The sequence below is a fragment of the Pseudonaja textilis genome, chromosome Z (assembly GCF_049901715.1).
Source record: "Pseudonaja textilis isolate UNSWEBS1 chromosome Z, rPseTex1.2, whole genome shotgun sequence".
Classification (NCBI taxonomy): domain Eukaryota; kingdom Metazoa; phylum Chordata; class Lepidosauria; order Squamata; family Elapidae; genus Pseudonaja; species Pseudonaja textilis.
This window is the reverse complement of record NC_142008.1, coordinates 118,148,382-118,165,731: the sequence shown is the minus strand read 5'-3', so window position 1 is coordinate 118,165,731 and position 17,350 is coordinate 118,148,382. Positions and strand designations below refer to the sequence as shown.

The following is a 17,350-nucleotide window of genomic DNA, read 5'->3' as shown; positions in this document are numbered from 1 at the left end:
GGCATTCAGCTTTGTTCGGATATTTTCCCACGTCATTGTAGTTGTGCTTTTAAAGTTGTAAACAATGACGTGGGAAAATACCCAAACAAAGCTGAGTGCGATACATGTAAGTACCTGCAAAAACTTAAGATATATATGTATGTATGTATGTATATATATATATAAATATTATGTCTCACCTGTACCCACAGGTGAGCATACAAAGTTCCAGAGTTCAAAATATTCAAACAAAAACAAAACCAGACTTTAAAGAGTTAACAGTACTGTTTTCAGTCCTTGGCAGTCTTCCCGGAATCTGACTGGCAACTCAGAATTGTTCATAAATCACAACGGCCGCTTCAAACGTATCCTTCGAATCCACAAAGCACTACTCACGTTTCACTTTGCTCCAAGCAAAGATTGAGAGTCAGCACGCCTCCTTAAATTCCCAGTATGGGCGTGTCAGTCTCTCTAATCAATGTCTGGCTTGACGCCTCCCTTCAGATTGTGATTGACATTTCAATCTTCTCCTAGTTCTAGCGTCAAGCCAACATCTGTCAGTTTCCTCCTCACCAGAAGCCTCTGGCTCATTTTGTGGATCAGCTGCTGTCATGTATGAAGTTGAAGGTTCTGGAGTGGATTGTCTCTCTGACAATCTCTCGTCCTCCTGGCTCACATCTGTGTCCTCTGATAATTCAGACTCCACATGCACAGCAGGCTCAAACCTTCCATCTTCAGAGGCATCAGAGTCAAAACTCCCAGCAGGGTCAATCCTTCCAGTAACTATATATATATATATATATATATATATATATATATATATATATATATATATGTGTGTGTGTGTGTGTGTGTGTGTGTGTGTGTGTGTGTGTGTGTGTGTGTGTGTGTTTTCTGAGGTTCTCGGGTATTTGTATGTGGATCTTTGGTTGTTGGGTTTTCTCCGCGTAAGATTTGAAGTATCTAGGCAACGTTTCGATGAAGTCTCATTCATCATCTTCAGGCTTCTGTCTCCGGCTCTGTGCTTCTCAGAGTAATGGAGATTGCAGCTGTTTCCTCCTTTTAACTGCCAGTGGGGGTGGGACTTGATTGGGTGGGGGCTTGGCTGTGTTCTGATTGGGTGGGGTGTCTTCTCATTGGTAGGGGGTTTGGCTGTGTTCTGATTGGTTGGAGGCGTGTTCTGTTCAGGTGGGGGCTTGGTTGTGCTCAGGTTAGTCTTAGTTGCTGGGGGATTTGAGCTGGTGAGTTGTGATCTTGCTGTTTGGCTTCGAGTTCGTGGTCGTGCTGCATCAGACTATATAGTTACTGGATATAGTTACTGGATATAGTTACTGGAAGGATTGACCCTGCTGGGAGTTTTGACTCTGATGCCTCTGAAGATGGAAGGTTTGAGCCTGCTGTGCATGTGGAGTCTGAATTATCAGAGGACACAGATGTGAGCCAGGAGGACGAGAGATTGTCGGAGAGACAATCCACTCCAGAACCTTCGACTTCATACATGACAGCAGCTGCACCAACAAAATCATACTTGAAATCACCAACATCCTCTGCACCAGCAAACCACCCAAAAGCAACTTATCCAAAGAAGAACAAACTGCACTACTTAATCTGAAAGAAGACACCAGCATAATAATCCTACCAGCAGACAAGGGCAATGCGACAGTGGTTATGAACACATCTGACTACCAAACCAAGTTAACCAACCTACTCCAAGACCCCGCATACAAACCCCTAAAGACAGACCCCACCACCTACCTAGAAAAAACTACCAAATCCAAAATAAAAGCCTCCCCCCATCAGTGAAGAAATCCAGCAACGAATCATACCCAGAGAGAAATCATCCAGATGTCCCAAGCTTTATGGTCTCCCCAAGATACACAAAGAAGGAACCCCACTCAGACCAATAGTCAGCTCCATAGGCTCACCTCTACAAAACCTGGCCAAATTTCTTGCCAAACAACTACAACCCTATGCAGAATCCATCAACTCACACGTAAGAAACTCATTCCAGTTCATCGAGATCATAAAGAAACAAAACTTACAACCTAACGACCTACTAGTAAGCTTCGATGTCATATCCCTCTTCACCCAAGTGCCAATAAAAGAAGCCTTGACAGCCATCCGAAACAAATACAACCCCCAAGCACATCCTAGATCTGACCAACCACTGCCTATCCAATACATACTTCACCTACAATGAACAAAAATACAAACAAATAGAAGGAGCACCCATGGGATCACCCCTCTCACCTGTCATCGCAAACCTCTACATGGAACACTTTGAAACACAAGCTCTAGAAAAATACGACCACAAACCCAAACTCTGGCTCAGATATGTAGATGACACCTTCATAATCTGGCCACACGGGAAAGAAAAACTGAACAACTTCCTCACACACCTCAACAACCTACACCCCAAAATACAATTCACCATGGAAACAGAAGCTAACAATCAACTGCTTTTCCTTGATGTCTTGGTATACAAAAGATCCAATGGCTCCCTAGGACACACCATCTACCAGAAGAAAACACATACAAACCGCTATCTACATGCACTCTCACACCACCACCCAGCACAGATCAATTCCGTAGCCAAGACACTCATCTCCAGAACAAAATGTAGCCGATGAACAACACCAAAAAACCGAACTACACACTCTCACCAACGTACTTACAGCCAATGGATTCCAAAGAAAGAAGATTACCCACCTAATCCAAAAAGAAACCCCAACCAAAATCCAAGACAGAGAACAAGAAAACGGCAAAGCCCTCCTCCCATATATAAAAGGCACTACAGACAAAATTAGCAAGATCCTCCAAAAACACAACATCAAAACAGCATTCTGCACAAACAGAAAAATATCCACCATCCTAAGAAACCCCAAAGACAAAATCGAATTAGAAAACCAAGGAGTATACGAAATCCCCTGCACTGCCTGCCCTACCACATACATTGGACAAACTAACAGAAGAATAAGTGCACGCATTGAAGAACATAAGAACTCAATCAAAAAGAAGAAACAACCTCTTCCTGGTCCAACACCTCAAAGCCACAGGACATGAAATTGATTTTAAAAATACCAGAACCATCGCCAAAACCGAACACTTCAACAGCAGAATAATCAGAGAAGCCATAGAGATAGAAAACGCCCACACAGCATGAACAAACGAGATGACACCTCCGCCTTCCAGCCATTTGGAAACCCGCCCTCATGAACAGACGAGTCACCTAACATGAAGAAGGACACCAGACCCACACCCATGAGAGCCACACAAGATGCCACCACCACACTTCCATGTAGAAAACAGACTCACACCCACTCAGAAGATGAGACACGACCATGGACCAGAAGCTGCACTGCAGCTGCATCACTACCCACTTCAAACCCCTCCGAGCCATACATGAAGCAAACCGACACCCACTATGAAGATGCAGCACGACCACGAACTCGAAGCCAAACAGCAAGATCACAACTCACCAGCTCAAATCCCCAGCAACTAAGACTAACCTGAGCACAACCAAGCCCCACCTGAACAGAACACGCCTCCAACCAATCAGAACACGGCTAACCCCCAACCAATCAGAACACAGCCAAACCCCCTACCAATGAGAACACACCCCCACCCAATCAGAACACAGCCAAGCCCCCACCCAATCAAGTCCCACCCCCACTGGCAGTTAAAAGGAGGAAGCAGCTGCAATCTCACATTACTCTGAGAAGCACAGAGCCGGAGACAGAAGCCTGAAGATGATGAATGAGACTTCATCGAAACATTGCCTAGATACTTCGAATCTTACGCGGGAGAAAACCCGAACAACCAAAGATCCATATATATATGTATGTATGTATGTATGTATATGTATATGTATATGTATATGTATATGTATAAATATATATATATATATTTAGGTGTGTTAGGAAATTGTTTAGGTTTTCTTTTCCATGGGGCCAAATCACAAATGTGTCATCGATGTATCTTAACCATAGTTTGGGTTTGTGGATGGCATTGGCCAGTGCTCTGAGTTCAAATTCTTCCATGAACAGGTTTGCAATGACGGGTGACAGTGTTGATCCCATAGGGGTTGCTTCAATTTGTTTGTATCTTTGTGCTTTGTATATGAAATATGTGTTGGTTAGGCAGTGTTCTGTTAGTTCCATGAGGTGTTTAACTGGTTGGTATTTATTTTTGATGATTTCAAGGGTCTCTTTTATTGGAACTTGAGTGAATAGTGAAACCACGTCGAAACTTACAAGCAGATTTTGCTCCATATATAGATCTTTGATCATTTCCAAGAAGTGGTATGAGTTTTGTACAAGTGAAGCTGCTGTTTCAGCATGGGGCTGTAGCTGTTTTGCTAAGTATTTAGCTAGGTTTTATAGTGGTGCTCCTCTGGAGCTGACTATGGGTCTGAGAGGTATGCCTTCTTTGTGTATTTTTGGGAGGCCGTATGGTTTGGGGCATCTGGAAGATTTTTCTCTTGGGATGATCGTCTGATGGATCTCTTTGCTCATGTGACTGGTTATAATTTTCTTCTTGGTTAATTTTTCCAGATATGTGGTTGGGTCTGTGTTTATGGGTTTGTATGTGGAGTCTTGGAGTAGGTCTGTCAATTTCGTTTCGTAGTCTTTTCTGTCCATTACTACTGTGGCATTCCCTTTGTCTGCTGGAAGTATGATTATGCTGCTATCTCTTTTCAGGGTTTGTAGCGCTTTAATTTCTTCTTTCTGCAAGTTGCTTTTGGGTGGTTTGCTTGTGCATAGGATATTGGTAACTTGGTGTCTTATTCTATCAGCTTCATCTGTACTTAATTTGGTTAGGCTGGATTCTACTGCACATATGATGGATTCTGCGGGGATTTTTTGGGGTGCTATAGCATAATTGAATCCTTTGGTTAGGACATCTGTTTCTGTTTTGGTGAGTTCTCTGTTGGAAACGGTGTATACTAATTGTTTCAGGTGTTGTTGTGAGCTGTTGGGGGTTTTCTTGTCATGTTCTAATTTCTTTAATTTTTTCAAGAGTTTATCATTTTTGTAAGTGGTTTCAGATTCAGCTCTCCAAGATGTAAGTTGTTTTATCTTGTCCCAAAGTAGAGGGTGGATTTTGCTGCTCAATTCCAGGTGTAGTGCTAGCAAATCTTTGTTTAACTGATCTAATTGGAATCTCTTGCTGTGGAGCTCATTCCTTAGTAGAGCCATTTCAGTTCTTTCCAGGATACGTTTAGTGGCTGCTGTGTGCTGTTTAGGTGTGTTAGGAAATTGTTCAAAAATAAATACCAACCAGCTAAACACCTCATGGAACTAACAGAATACTGCCTAACCAACACATATTTCATATACAAAGGACAAAGATACAAACAAATTGAAGGAGCCCCTATGGGATCACCACTGTCACCCGTCATTGCAAACCTGTTCATGGAAGATTTCGAATCCAGAGCCCTGGCCAATGCCATCCACAAACCCAAACTATGGTTGAGATACATCGATGACACATTTGTGATTTGGCCCCATGGAAAAGAAAACCTAAACAATTTCCTAACACACCTAAACAGCACACACCCCAAAATCAAGTTCACCATGGAAACAGAAACAAACAAACAACTACCATTCCTAGATGTACTAATCTACAAAAAAACAGATGGCACACTAGGACACAATGTATAATACCAGAAGAAAACACACACCAACCGCTACCTCAACGCACAATCCCACCACCACCCAGCACAGATAAATTCCATGGCTAAAACAGTAATTACTAGAACCAAACACCTGGCAGACAAGACACACATTAAGACTGAACTATGCACCCTAATTAAAGTACTGACAGCCAACAACTTCCACAAAAGCAAAATCACCGGCTTGATCCACAAAAACACACTGAGACATAATAGAGACCCAGAAGATGAACAGACCTATGGAACAGCTGTCCTGCCCTACATAAGAGGTACTACAGACAAAATTAGTAAGCAATAGGCTGCCCCCCCCATATATATATATATATATATATATCTTTGGTTGTCCGGGTTTTATCCCGCGTAAGATTCGAAGTATCTAGGCAACGTTTCGATGAAGTCTCATTCATCATCTTCAGGCTTCTGTCTTCGGCTCTTGCTTCTCAGAGTGATGTGAGATTGCAGCTGCTTCTTCGATACTTCGAACCTTACGTGGGAGAAAACCCGAACAACCAAAGATCCACATACAAATACCGCGAGAACCTCAGAAAACAAATATTGCACCTCTACGGGGAGGAAACCCACCATCTGACCAGGACTTATGAAAAACTTGAAGTCCAAAGAGCTTCCATTTTATGTGACCTTGCATTCCTATGCAACTGCCGAGATCAAAATTTAATTCCCACAAGCTTCCAATTGAAATTCCACACCAACACAGCAGCCACCAAACGCATCCTAAAAAGAACAGAATTGGCCCTAATTAGAAATGAACTTCACACAAAAGGTTTCTCCTAGACCAAATCAACAAAGATCTCCTCACACTCCACCTCAGACTCAGCAACAAGATTCACCCCTACTTTGGGACAAATCCAACAACTCGCTGTCTGGAGAGCCGAAACACAGACCACCCTCAAGACAGACACACACACCAACAAACTCAGGAAACTACAACAACGCCAGAAACCAACTCCTCCCCCACAGCCACACATGAAACAAACAGTGCACAACATCTCAGACAAGATCCTCACTGAAGCTGAAACCAAGGTCCTTTCAAAAGGATTCAACTTTGCTGTCGCTCCCAAACACATCCCCACAGAAACCATCATATGCGGAGTTGAAACCAGCCTGACCAAAACCAATCCTGACGATGCTAACAAAATCAGACTTGAAATCACCAACATCCTCTGCACTAGCAAACCACCCAAAAGCAACTTATCCAAAGAAGAACAAACTGCACTACTTAACGTGAAAGAAGACACCAGCATAATAATCCTACCGGCAGACAAGGGCAACGCGACAGTGGTTATGAACACATCTGACTACCAAACCAAGTTAACCAACCTACTCCAAGACCCCACCACCTACCTAGAAAAAACTACCAAATCCAAAATAAAAGCCTCCCCCATCAGTGAAGAAATCCAGAAAAGAAGCAGCTGCAATCTCACATCACTCCAAGAAGCAAGAGCCGAAGACAGAGGCCTGATGATGATGAATGAGACTTCATCGAAACGTTGCCTAGATACTTTGAATCTTACGCGGGAGAAAACCCGAACAACCAAAGATCCACATACAAATACCCACGAGAACCTCAGAAAACAAATATATATATATATATATATATATATATATATATATATATATATATATATATATATATATATATATATATATATACACACACACACACACATACATACATACATATACATACACACATACACACACACACACACACACACACACATATATTCTTAAGTTTTCGCGGGTACTTATATGTATGGCATTCAGCTTTGTTTGGGTATTTTCCCACATCATTGTAGTTGTGCTTTTAAAGTTGTAGCAACGTTTCGGCAGAATCTCATCTGCCATCATCAGGCTTCTGTATAATGTTCATCTGTGAGTCAGGCTTTTACACTGGTTTCAGATTTAAATTTGGAGCAGCCTATTGCTGTGCCAGAATGGTTTTTTCTTCACCCTGATTGGTTGGGAGTCTTGGTCTGTGTTTATTGGTCTTGGAGTTTGCTGTGTTCTGCTTGATTGGTGTTTCTAATATCTTCTGTCTGTTTTTTGGCTCTTTTTGTATTTTGATTGGCTGGCAACATTGTGTTACTTTATTGGCGGCCTTTAGTGCAGCTTGGCTCCGGGTAAATGGACGGCTATCATTAGTTAGGAAGCTAAGTTTCATCTGGGTGCCTGGTTGGGGTGTGTTTGAGCTGGAGGTATCAGGGGGGATCTGTCTGTGCCCAGGTGTTTGCCTGGCTTGTGGTGTGGAGATTTTTTTGCTTGTGAGTGCAGGCTTCCAAATGATTGACAGTCTGGTGGAATCATCTCTTCTATTCATGCTTTCTGATCTTTTTTCAATCTCTATGGCTTCTCTGATGATTCCGTGGCTGGGGTTTTCTATAGTGGCTAGGATTTTGGTGCCATTGAAGTTGATGCTATGACCTGTGGCTTCTATGTGTTTTCTATCTATCTATCTATCTATCTATCTATCTATCTATCTATCTATCTATCTATCTATGAAAAATAACTAAAGGGAGCCTCTAATCTAAAAAGTTAAAAAATCAAAAAGGGGAAGGAAAAAAAAAGATATATATAAAAGAAAAACCAGTCCAGTTAACAAATGCTAAGTCGCGATAGAAGTCCAGTAATAAAGAAAGTAAAAAAATAAAAAGCCAGGCCTCACTTTGACGTTTCCCTTGAAAAACTGCCGCTTATTCAGTTCTGTCAAAACTTTTACAGATTTCTTCTTATTCTTAGGGTATCCTTTCAAATCTCAGAATATTGGTAAAAAAAAAAAGTTCTCACTGACCCAACACACTTTCTCTTTCAGTGTCTTCCATTCCGGAACTGTCCCAGCTTCAGCAGCTTTAATGGCTGCCTTTCTGCCGCTGGCAAAAGGGCTTCTGCTGAATCAATCAGGGACTTTGTGATGTCCCTGAGATCCACAGGATGTGCCCTTCACTATCACCATCTCTACGGGACGGTTTAGGTCCGTTTGGACCAACCGGGGCGAATATATCGGCTGCAGTCTAAGAGCCCCAAGTTTGCAAGCCATATCGTCAAGACGTCAGCTCTTCCATTGTTAGAAGTCATGAACGAAGTTATGGCAAAGAAGAAGATACCTAAAATATGGTTAGAAGCCTATATTACACTTATTCCAAAAGAAGAGGCTGATCCATTGCAAATTAAGAACTATAGACCTATTTCTTTACTAAATGCAGACTATAAAATATTTGCTTCAATTTTGGCAGAAAGACTTAAAAAATATTTAAATAATTTTATTCATCCAGATCAAAATGGATTTCTGCCAAAGAGACAAATCAAAGACAACATGAGAGCAATTCTGGACACTTTGGAATATTACGAGGCACATCCCGAAAAGCAAATGGCTTTGATATTCTTAGATGCGCAAAAGGCATTTGATAATGTGAATTGGAGATTTATGTTACTATTATTGGAACAGATGGGTTTCACCAGAAAATTTATTAAAGCAATAGAAGCCATATACTATAAGCAAACAGCAAAGGTAATGATAGAGGGAGAATTCACAGATTCTATCAATATAAGAAAAGGTGCAAGACAAGGATGCCCAATATCACCTTTGCTATTTGTATTAACTTTGGAAGTGCTGAATAGAAATATTAGAGATGATAAAGACATAAAAGGAATGAAAATTAAAAATTGCAAGCCTTTGCGGATGATTTGGCCTTTATTTTGGAAGACCCTTTAGAAACAGCTCCAAAATTATTGGAAAAGATAGAGACTTATGGCGAGGTGGCTGGTTTGAAAATAAACAAAGACAAAACAAAGATTTTGACAAAGAATATACTACTAAGACAAAGAGAAGAACTGGCAGATCTATTGAAAATTCAAGTCATAAATAAGGTTAAGTATTTGGGGATACACTTGACACCAAGATGTAGTACATTAAAAGAGAACAATTACATTAAACTTAAACAACAGATAGCGTTAGATTTGATGAAATGGGAAAATCTACAATTGTCATTAATAGGGAGAATCTCAACAATCAAGATGAATATCCTACCCAGAATCTTATACTTGTTTCAAACAATACCAATTAGGCTTGGAAAAGGCTATTTTGAAGATTTAAATAAAATTGTGTTGAAGTATGTATGGCAAGGCAAGAAAGCAAGAATAAAGTTAAAACTTTTACAAGATGCTAGAACTAGAGGAGGATTTGGTCTGCCTAATTGGGAGTTGTACTATCAAGCTGCAAATTTGATGTGGGTTATGGAATGGATAACATTAAGAAAGACCAGATTGTTGACACTAGAAGGACATGATTTGTTGTTGGGCTGGCATGCTTTTCTATGGTATAAGGGAACTAAAATACAGGGATATTTTAGAAGATACCATAGACGGGAGTCTTTGTGGTTAAATTGGGAGAAGACTAAAAGAACTTAAATCGATGCAAAATCTAGAGGAACAAGGTATAAAGATGAATTGGTTTTCATATGTGCAAATACATTCAAGGTATGATAAAGATTTTAAAACAGAAGGATTCTATGATAAATTGACTGATTTAGATAAGATTTTGACAGGTACTGATGAAAAGGTGATTTAAAAATTTTTATGGTTATTTATTGGAAATTAAACTAGAGGAAGAACAAGTTAAAGAAACTGTGATTGCTTGGGGGAAGAATTTTGGATATGGGATTGATTTAGAGAAATGGCAAAAATTGTGGTCTCAAAATTATAAAATGACAATGTCAACAGCTTATAAAGAAAATTTGTATAAGATGTTTTACAGGTGGCACCTTTCCCCGACAAGAATAGCAAGAATGTTCAAGAATAAATCTGAAAAATGCTGGAAATGTCATCAGATACCTTGCTCATATTACCATATATGGTGGACTTGTGAGGATGCTAGAAAATATTGGACTAAAATTCGCGGTTGGAAATTCGTGGTTGGAAAAAATGATAAAGAAACATATAGATTTGAAACCAGAGATTTTTTATTGGGAATTTTACCTGATACATATAGTAAAGAATTGAAATACTTGATTGTAAATGTATTAACAGGCTAGGATTGTAAATGTATTAACAGGCTAGGCTAGGATTGTATTTGCTAAAAATTGGAAAAATGAGAAAATACCATCGCAGAAAGAAATCATTAAGAAAATATTGGAATGTGCTGAAATGAGTGGATTGACATTTGAAATTAGAGAACAAGAGGATAAACAATTTTATAAAATTTGGCACCTTTTCTATCGATGGCTAGCTAATATTACACAATAATAGAATATCTAGAATTTCAGAAAATAATGAATATATAAAGATATATTACTTTTTTTTGATATCATATCTATAAAATGTTTTTAGGATAGATCTGGTAGGATTATATGAATTGTTATAAAATAAACTAAGTAAATTATAGTTATCTCGCAAAGTATGAATGAATAAAATTATAGTCAAATGATTGTTTAATAGTGATACTAGGGTATTTAATCTTTGATTGATAATATGAGTTATTACGTGATGTAACTGTATTTGAGACTACGAAATGGATGCACAAAAAATTGGTAAACCAACCGACACACTGCTTGTACATTTATGAAAGAAAGCTGGATGTTTTTATGTTTTGTTTGTTCTGTTTGTCTTTAAAAACCAATAAAAATTTTTTTTTTAAAAAAAGATTCCGTCTTAGGCCCAGTACTCTTTAATATCTTCATTAATGACTTAGATGGGGGAATAGAAGGGGAACTTACCAAATTTTCAGATGATACTAAGCTGGCAGGAATAGGTAACCCCCCAAGAAGATAGGCTCAAGATTAGATGGATCTTGACAGTCTAGAACACTGAGCTGTATCTAACAAAATGAAATTCAATGTAGAGAAAAGTAAAGTCCTACATTTAGGCAAGAAAAAACAAAAATACACCTATAGACTGGGCAAAACCAGGTTCAATAGCAGTAACTGTGAGAGGGATTTTGGAATCCTAGTGGGCAATCGGCTAAATATGAGCCAGCAGTGTGCAGCAGCAGCCAATGCCATCCTAAATTGTATTAACAGAGGGATACAATCGAGATCAAGTGAGGTACTAATACCACTCTATAAAGCCTTAGTAAGACCACACTTAGAGTATTACATCCAGTTTTGTTCACTACATTATAAAAAAGGTGCTGAGACTCTAGAAAAAGTACAGAGAAGATCAACCAGGATGATTAGGGGACTGGAGGCTAAAACATACAATGAACAGTTGCAGAAAATGGGGTTGGCTAGTCTAGTAAAGAGAAGGACCAGAGGAAACATGATAGAGGTCTTCCAATATTTGGGGGGCTGCCACAGAGAGGAAGGGGTCAAGCTATTTTCTAAAGCACCTGTAGGCCAGATAAGGAATCATGGATGGAAACTGAACAAGGAGAGATTTAACCTGGAAATAAGGAGAAACTTTCTAACAGTGAGAACAATCAACCAATGGAACAGCTTGCCCTCAGAAGTTGTAGGAGCACCATCACTTGAGACTTTCAAGAAGAGATTGGACTGCCATTTGTCAGAAATAGTGTTGGATCTCCCGCTTGGGCAGGGGGGTTAAACTAGATGACCTACAAGGTCCCTTCCAACTCTGATTATCTGTTATCTGTTATGATTCCTGATTCTTGATGAATGTTTTTTTCCTGTCTCTTGATGAATGTATATTGAGAGTATTTGCACCGACAAATTCCTTGTGTGTCCAATCACACTTGGCCAATAAAGAATTCTATTCTATTCTATTCTATTCTATTCTATTCTATTCTATTCTATTCTATTCTATTCTATTCTATTCTATTCTATTCTATTATTTCATTTTACTTCATTTTCCTTTTACGTTAGTTTACTTTATTTTCATTTCATTTTATTATTTTATTTTTACTGTATATCAAACCTATACTATTTCTATAAATAATTCAATGTGGTAAATGTATCCAGCACACAGCTTACTCAAGTGGTAGGATTCATTTTTTACTACCAGTTGATTAGAAAGAAAATTTGATCCTGTCAACCCTTCTACCATCCTATAAGACCTAATCTCTTCCTAGCTCAACCATCCTGCCAGAACTAATGAAGTGAAATTTCTTCCTCCTCATGGAAGAAAAAAGTCCAGTTGCCTTTTAAAGAAGAATCTTTGAGGCTACCATGACTCCTTTGCCACAGAAACTGTAGCACCAGAGTTTCCAGCTGTGCCAGGGATATGGTCAAGATTCCAACTAATGAGCTCAAGCAAATCAAATATCCAAGGCTGGAATCTTCCTCAAACAGCTTCTTTATTGGATACATCATATCAGCACAGTTAAATGGAAGACCAACTCTAAATATTTCCAAGGATTTCAGTATAATCAAAACAGCAAATGATTCCCTCCCCAAGTGTTACTGGTCACATTATCCAATTAAATGAATTGGTGGGCTCTTTAGGCACTACCATCCTTTTTCATCTGACATTTGTGAAGATGACCTGGGTTCCCAAGAGAAGGATCAGTGTTTTGTCTGGCAATGCATTCCAACCTCTCCCCCTCCCAAACACACCTGAATAGTGTGTGGTAACTGAGAAATGAGAAATGGTTCCTGCCAGGTTCAGTTTGAAGTTGACAGATATTGGTTGCATCAAATTCTGCATCTTTAATGTTATTTGGAAGGTTGTGGAAGGGAACAGATTGCATAAATTGTGTAGTGCAGCATCGACTGTGACATGGCCAGCTGCTGCTTCTGCTTTTTTGATCAGATGTCATTCTAGTGTTTTCCATTGCTCCCCCACTAAAGAATTGTAGGAGTGGAGATTAATGTCAGACAGAAAAAAGCAGGCACACACATCAAAGGTTCAAATAATCTAATTTATTGCTTAAAGTCCATGCAAAGGAATATACTCAAATAATGGTCATCCTTTGCTAAATTGCTGTTAAACTTACAAGAATCACAAACTCAATAAATTTTACATTTGAAAAAGAATTAACAAATCCAAAGTTCATATACTATCATTCTGTGTTAAAAAAATTTTTTAAATGCAAACCAGCTTTTTATTACATTTATGTAATGCTTTAGGAATTCAAACTATAAAAACCATGAAATGTCTCTGCAAACATTAGACTACACTTGACCCAATATCTGAAATATCCTAAGACAATAAGAAAGCTAGATGACCAAAAATAGTTCAGTCAAATGAATGTTTAATAATTGATATTACATAAGCACAAGCTAGATTTATAAGGTGAGAATTTATATAACTTGTGAGTATTGGTAAAAAAGAAAAAAGGATAGCACAAAAGATTGTAACCAACTGACACACTGTATGTATATAATTGAAAGAGGGTTTTATGTTTTTATGTTTTGTTTGCATGTTTGTTGTAAAAAATAAAAAAAATGTTTAAAAAACATAGAAAGCTAGATGACCAAAATCAAATGTGTTGAAAAGGAGAAAACATTAGGTTAAAGAATTTTAAGAAATGATGAAAGTTTAGATTATCAGAGTTGGAAGGGACCCTGTAGGTCATCTACTCCAACCCTCCACCTAAGCAGGAGACCCTAAACCATTTCTGACATTTACTTTACTGAAAGGAAAGAAGCATGAGCACTGATTTTGAAATGTGCAATCATAGTAAATCTTAATAATCATGAACTTCTTACACAAACCTTTCTTTGACAGAAATAAAAACTTCTATGTTCCTATCACTGCTATGTTTCCTATAGATAATAGTATTTCTAGTCATTTTTTCAGCAATTTTTTGAGCCAGAAAAATCACTGGATGCACTAATGTCTCTTTGTGAGTTTCTCCCTCTGGTTGAGGTCAGGCCGGAAAACAATGATGTGGCATTTTGGCAAAAATATGCATCCCAGTAAAGCAGCACTAGAGGCCAAGATGGAGAAGACCTCCACAGCTACCATGGCTTTTCCTTTTGTGCTCAGATAGGCTGGAAAGAAGGAGATCCACACACTGCAAAAGGCCAACATGCTGAAGGTGATGAACTTGGCTTCGTTAAAGCTGTCAGGTAATTTATGGGCAAGGAAAGCCACAATAAAACTGGCAACAGCCAAGATACCCATGTAGCCCAAGACACAGTAGAAGAAGAAAGGTGACCCCTCATTGCATTGTAAAATCATTTCTTGGAGCTCTGAGTGCATGTCCAATTCAGGGAATGGTGGAGATGTTGACAACCAAAGAATATAAATACATACTTGGAAGAGGGAACAGGAAACTACAATAGAAAAAGCCAATCTTTTCCCCACCCATTTCCTTATCTGAGATCCTGGTTTAGTGGCCATGAAGGCAACAACCACAGTGATGGTTTTGGCCAGTACACTAGAAATGGCTACAGAGAAAGTGATGCCAAACATTGATTGTCGGAGAAGGCAGGTCACTTTGCCAGGTTGGCTGAGGAACAACAAAGAGGAGAGAAAGCATAGCAGAAGAGAGGCAAGGAGGGTGTAGGTGAGGGACCGGTTGTTGGCTATGACAATAGGAGTGTCCCTGTGCTTAATAAAAGTTCCAAGAATCCAAGATGTCAACAAGAAGAAACAAAGAGCTGCTGTGGCTAAGCCAATTCCTAAGGTTTCTTCAAAAGATAGAAAAATTATTAGTTTCAAAATACATCCATTCTTTTCTTTATTTGGATAATGATCTTCTGAACATTCAAAACAGTCTTCCATATCTGTAAGGAAAATCAAAGATATTTTTCATCTAAGCAATCCATATTATTGAGGGGTGCTTGGTGTACTCTGAGCTTGCTTGTTTCCTTGCAGACATTTCATTACCCTAGCTAGATAACACCATCAATTCTAGGAAGGAGTGCTGTTTGCTGTCAGTTTATATTCTGGTGTCTTGCCTGTCTGTGTGGGTGGGGAAAGTCTTAGAGGTTTTTTGGCTTGGCTCTTTTTTGATGGCTCTTTGGCAGTTTCTTGACTGCCAAAGTATTGTTTACTTGATTGTTGGTCTGTGTACTAATACCACTCTATAAGACCACACCTAGAATATTGCATCCAGTTTTGTTCACCACATTACAAAAAAGGTGTTGAGACTCTAGAAAAAGTACAGAGGAACAACCAGGATGATTAGGGGATTGGGGACTAAAACAGTTGAATGGAGAACAGTTACAGGAACTGGGCTTGGCTAGTCTAGTAAAGATAAGGACCAGGGGAGACATCTTAATAGTCTTTCAACATTCAAGGGGCTGCCACAGAGAGGAAGGGGTCAAGCTATTTTCTAAAGTGCCTGTAGGCCAGACAAGAATAAGGGATGGAAACTGAACAAGGAGAGATTTAACCTGGAAATAAGGAGAAACTTTCTGACAGTGAGAACAATCAACCAATGGAATACCTTGCCCTCAGAAGTTGTGGGAGTGCCATCACTTGAGACTTTCAAAAAGAGATTGGACTGCCATCTGTCAGAAATGGTGTAGGGTCTCCCGCTTGGGTGGAGGTTTGGACTAGATGACCTACAAAGTCCCTTCCAACTCTGATTATCTGTTATCTGGTTCATCTATGTTGATCTGGGTGCTCATTACTGGTGGAGAGCTGCTGGAGTCTTTTTGTTGTCTTTGGAGCATATTGATTGCCTTATTTGCATAGACTACAGATGTTGTTAATGTCTGTATGTTTACTGATGGCTGATTTGTCAGAGTGTCAGGCCTCTATAAATTCCCTAGTATTTTTGGACTTGGCCTGGTCTACTAATTGTCATATTTTTCCAATTGAAACTATGGTTACATCTGTCGTGAAATTAAAGAATTTTCTTCATGTCTTCTGATCATCACTTGGTGTTCATGGATGTGCTCTGCTGTCTTCTCCCTGTTTGTTCTACATAGTGGTTCTTGCACTTCTTACATTTATGTTGATATGACTGGTTTTTTCTTCTGGAGTTGCTCGGCCTTTTGATTTCCTTGGGATGTTTTGAAGGACTTTAGTTGGCTTGTATGATTCCATGCAGTTGTATAGTCTGCTGGTGGTTTTTGAGATATTCTTGATGTATGACAATGTAATTCTTTTTAGGTTTGAGTTGGTTATGCTATACATGGTTGAGTTATCAGGGAGTTTTTAATAAAATTGTGTCGGTATCCATTTTGTTGGAATGTGTTATATAGATGCTCAATTTCCTTAATCTGCTGTTCTGAGTTGCTGCAGTGTTTGGGCTCATTTTCATTGGATACCCATACAACTAACAGCAAACAACACTCCTTACTGGCATTGATAAGGTTACCTAGTTAAGGAAATAAAACATTTACAAGAAAAGAAAGAAGCTCAGAGTACCAAGGACTCCTCATTTCAACCCCAAGCTGCAAATATTCTCATTTCTTGGTATTCAATATTATTGAAAATCATCTTATTAATTTTATGCAACCAATTAATTTACTAAAATTTGCTAAGAATTCTTAGCCTACCATTTTGATTTGAAATCTTCCCTTCTGGGCATGGAACACAGTCATAGCAGCAGAACTGATCCCCCTCAATCCTTTTCTTCCAGCATCCAGGGAAACAAGGGTCATTGCAACGAGAAAGTGGAGGAATCTGGTGAGAAACATAAATGGTTTTGAAATTGGAGATATTTAAAACAGTTTTTTTTCTTTATGGAGGAAAACTATTATTTTTTTATTTTCCAAAGACTAGGTAAAACGATGTAGGAATTTTTTTTAAAAAGTAGAAATTAGAATGATGTAAAACTTTCCTGCTTGTAGGAAAGGGCAAAAAAATAATAACACTTTTATTCCTGGA

At 38.9% G+C, this 17,350-nt stretch overlaps 1 protein-coding gene across 1 annotated transcript; it reads right to left on the bottom strand.

Annotated features, from left to right (window-relative positions):
- Nucleotides 1-14,395: 14,395 nt before the first annotated feature.
- LOC113452237 (vomeronasal type-2 receptor 26-like) lies at nt 14,396-15,294 on the bottom strand. The gene has a single exon (XM_087916766.1). It carries the CDS (start codon nt 15,290-15,292, stop codon nt 14,396-14,398), a length of 897 nt encoding a protein of 298 aa, XP_087772892.1. The 5' UTR covers nt 15,293-15,294.
- Between the last annotated feature and the right edge of the window lie 2,056 nt (nt 15,295-17,350).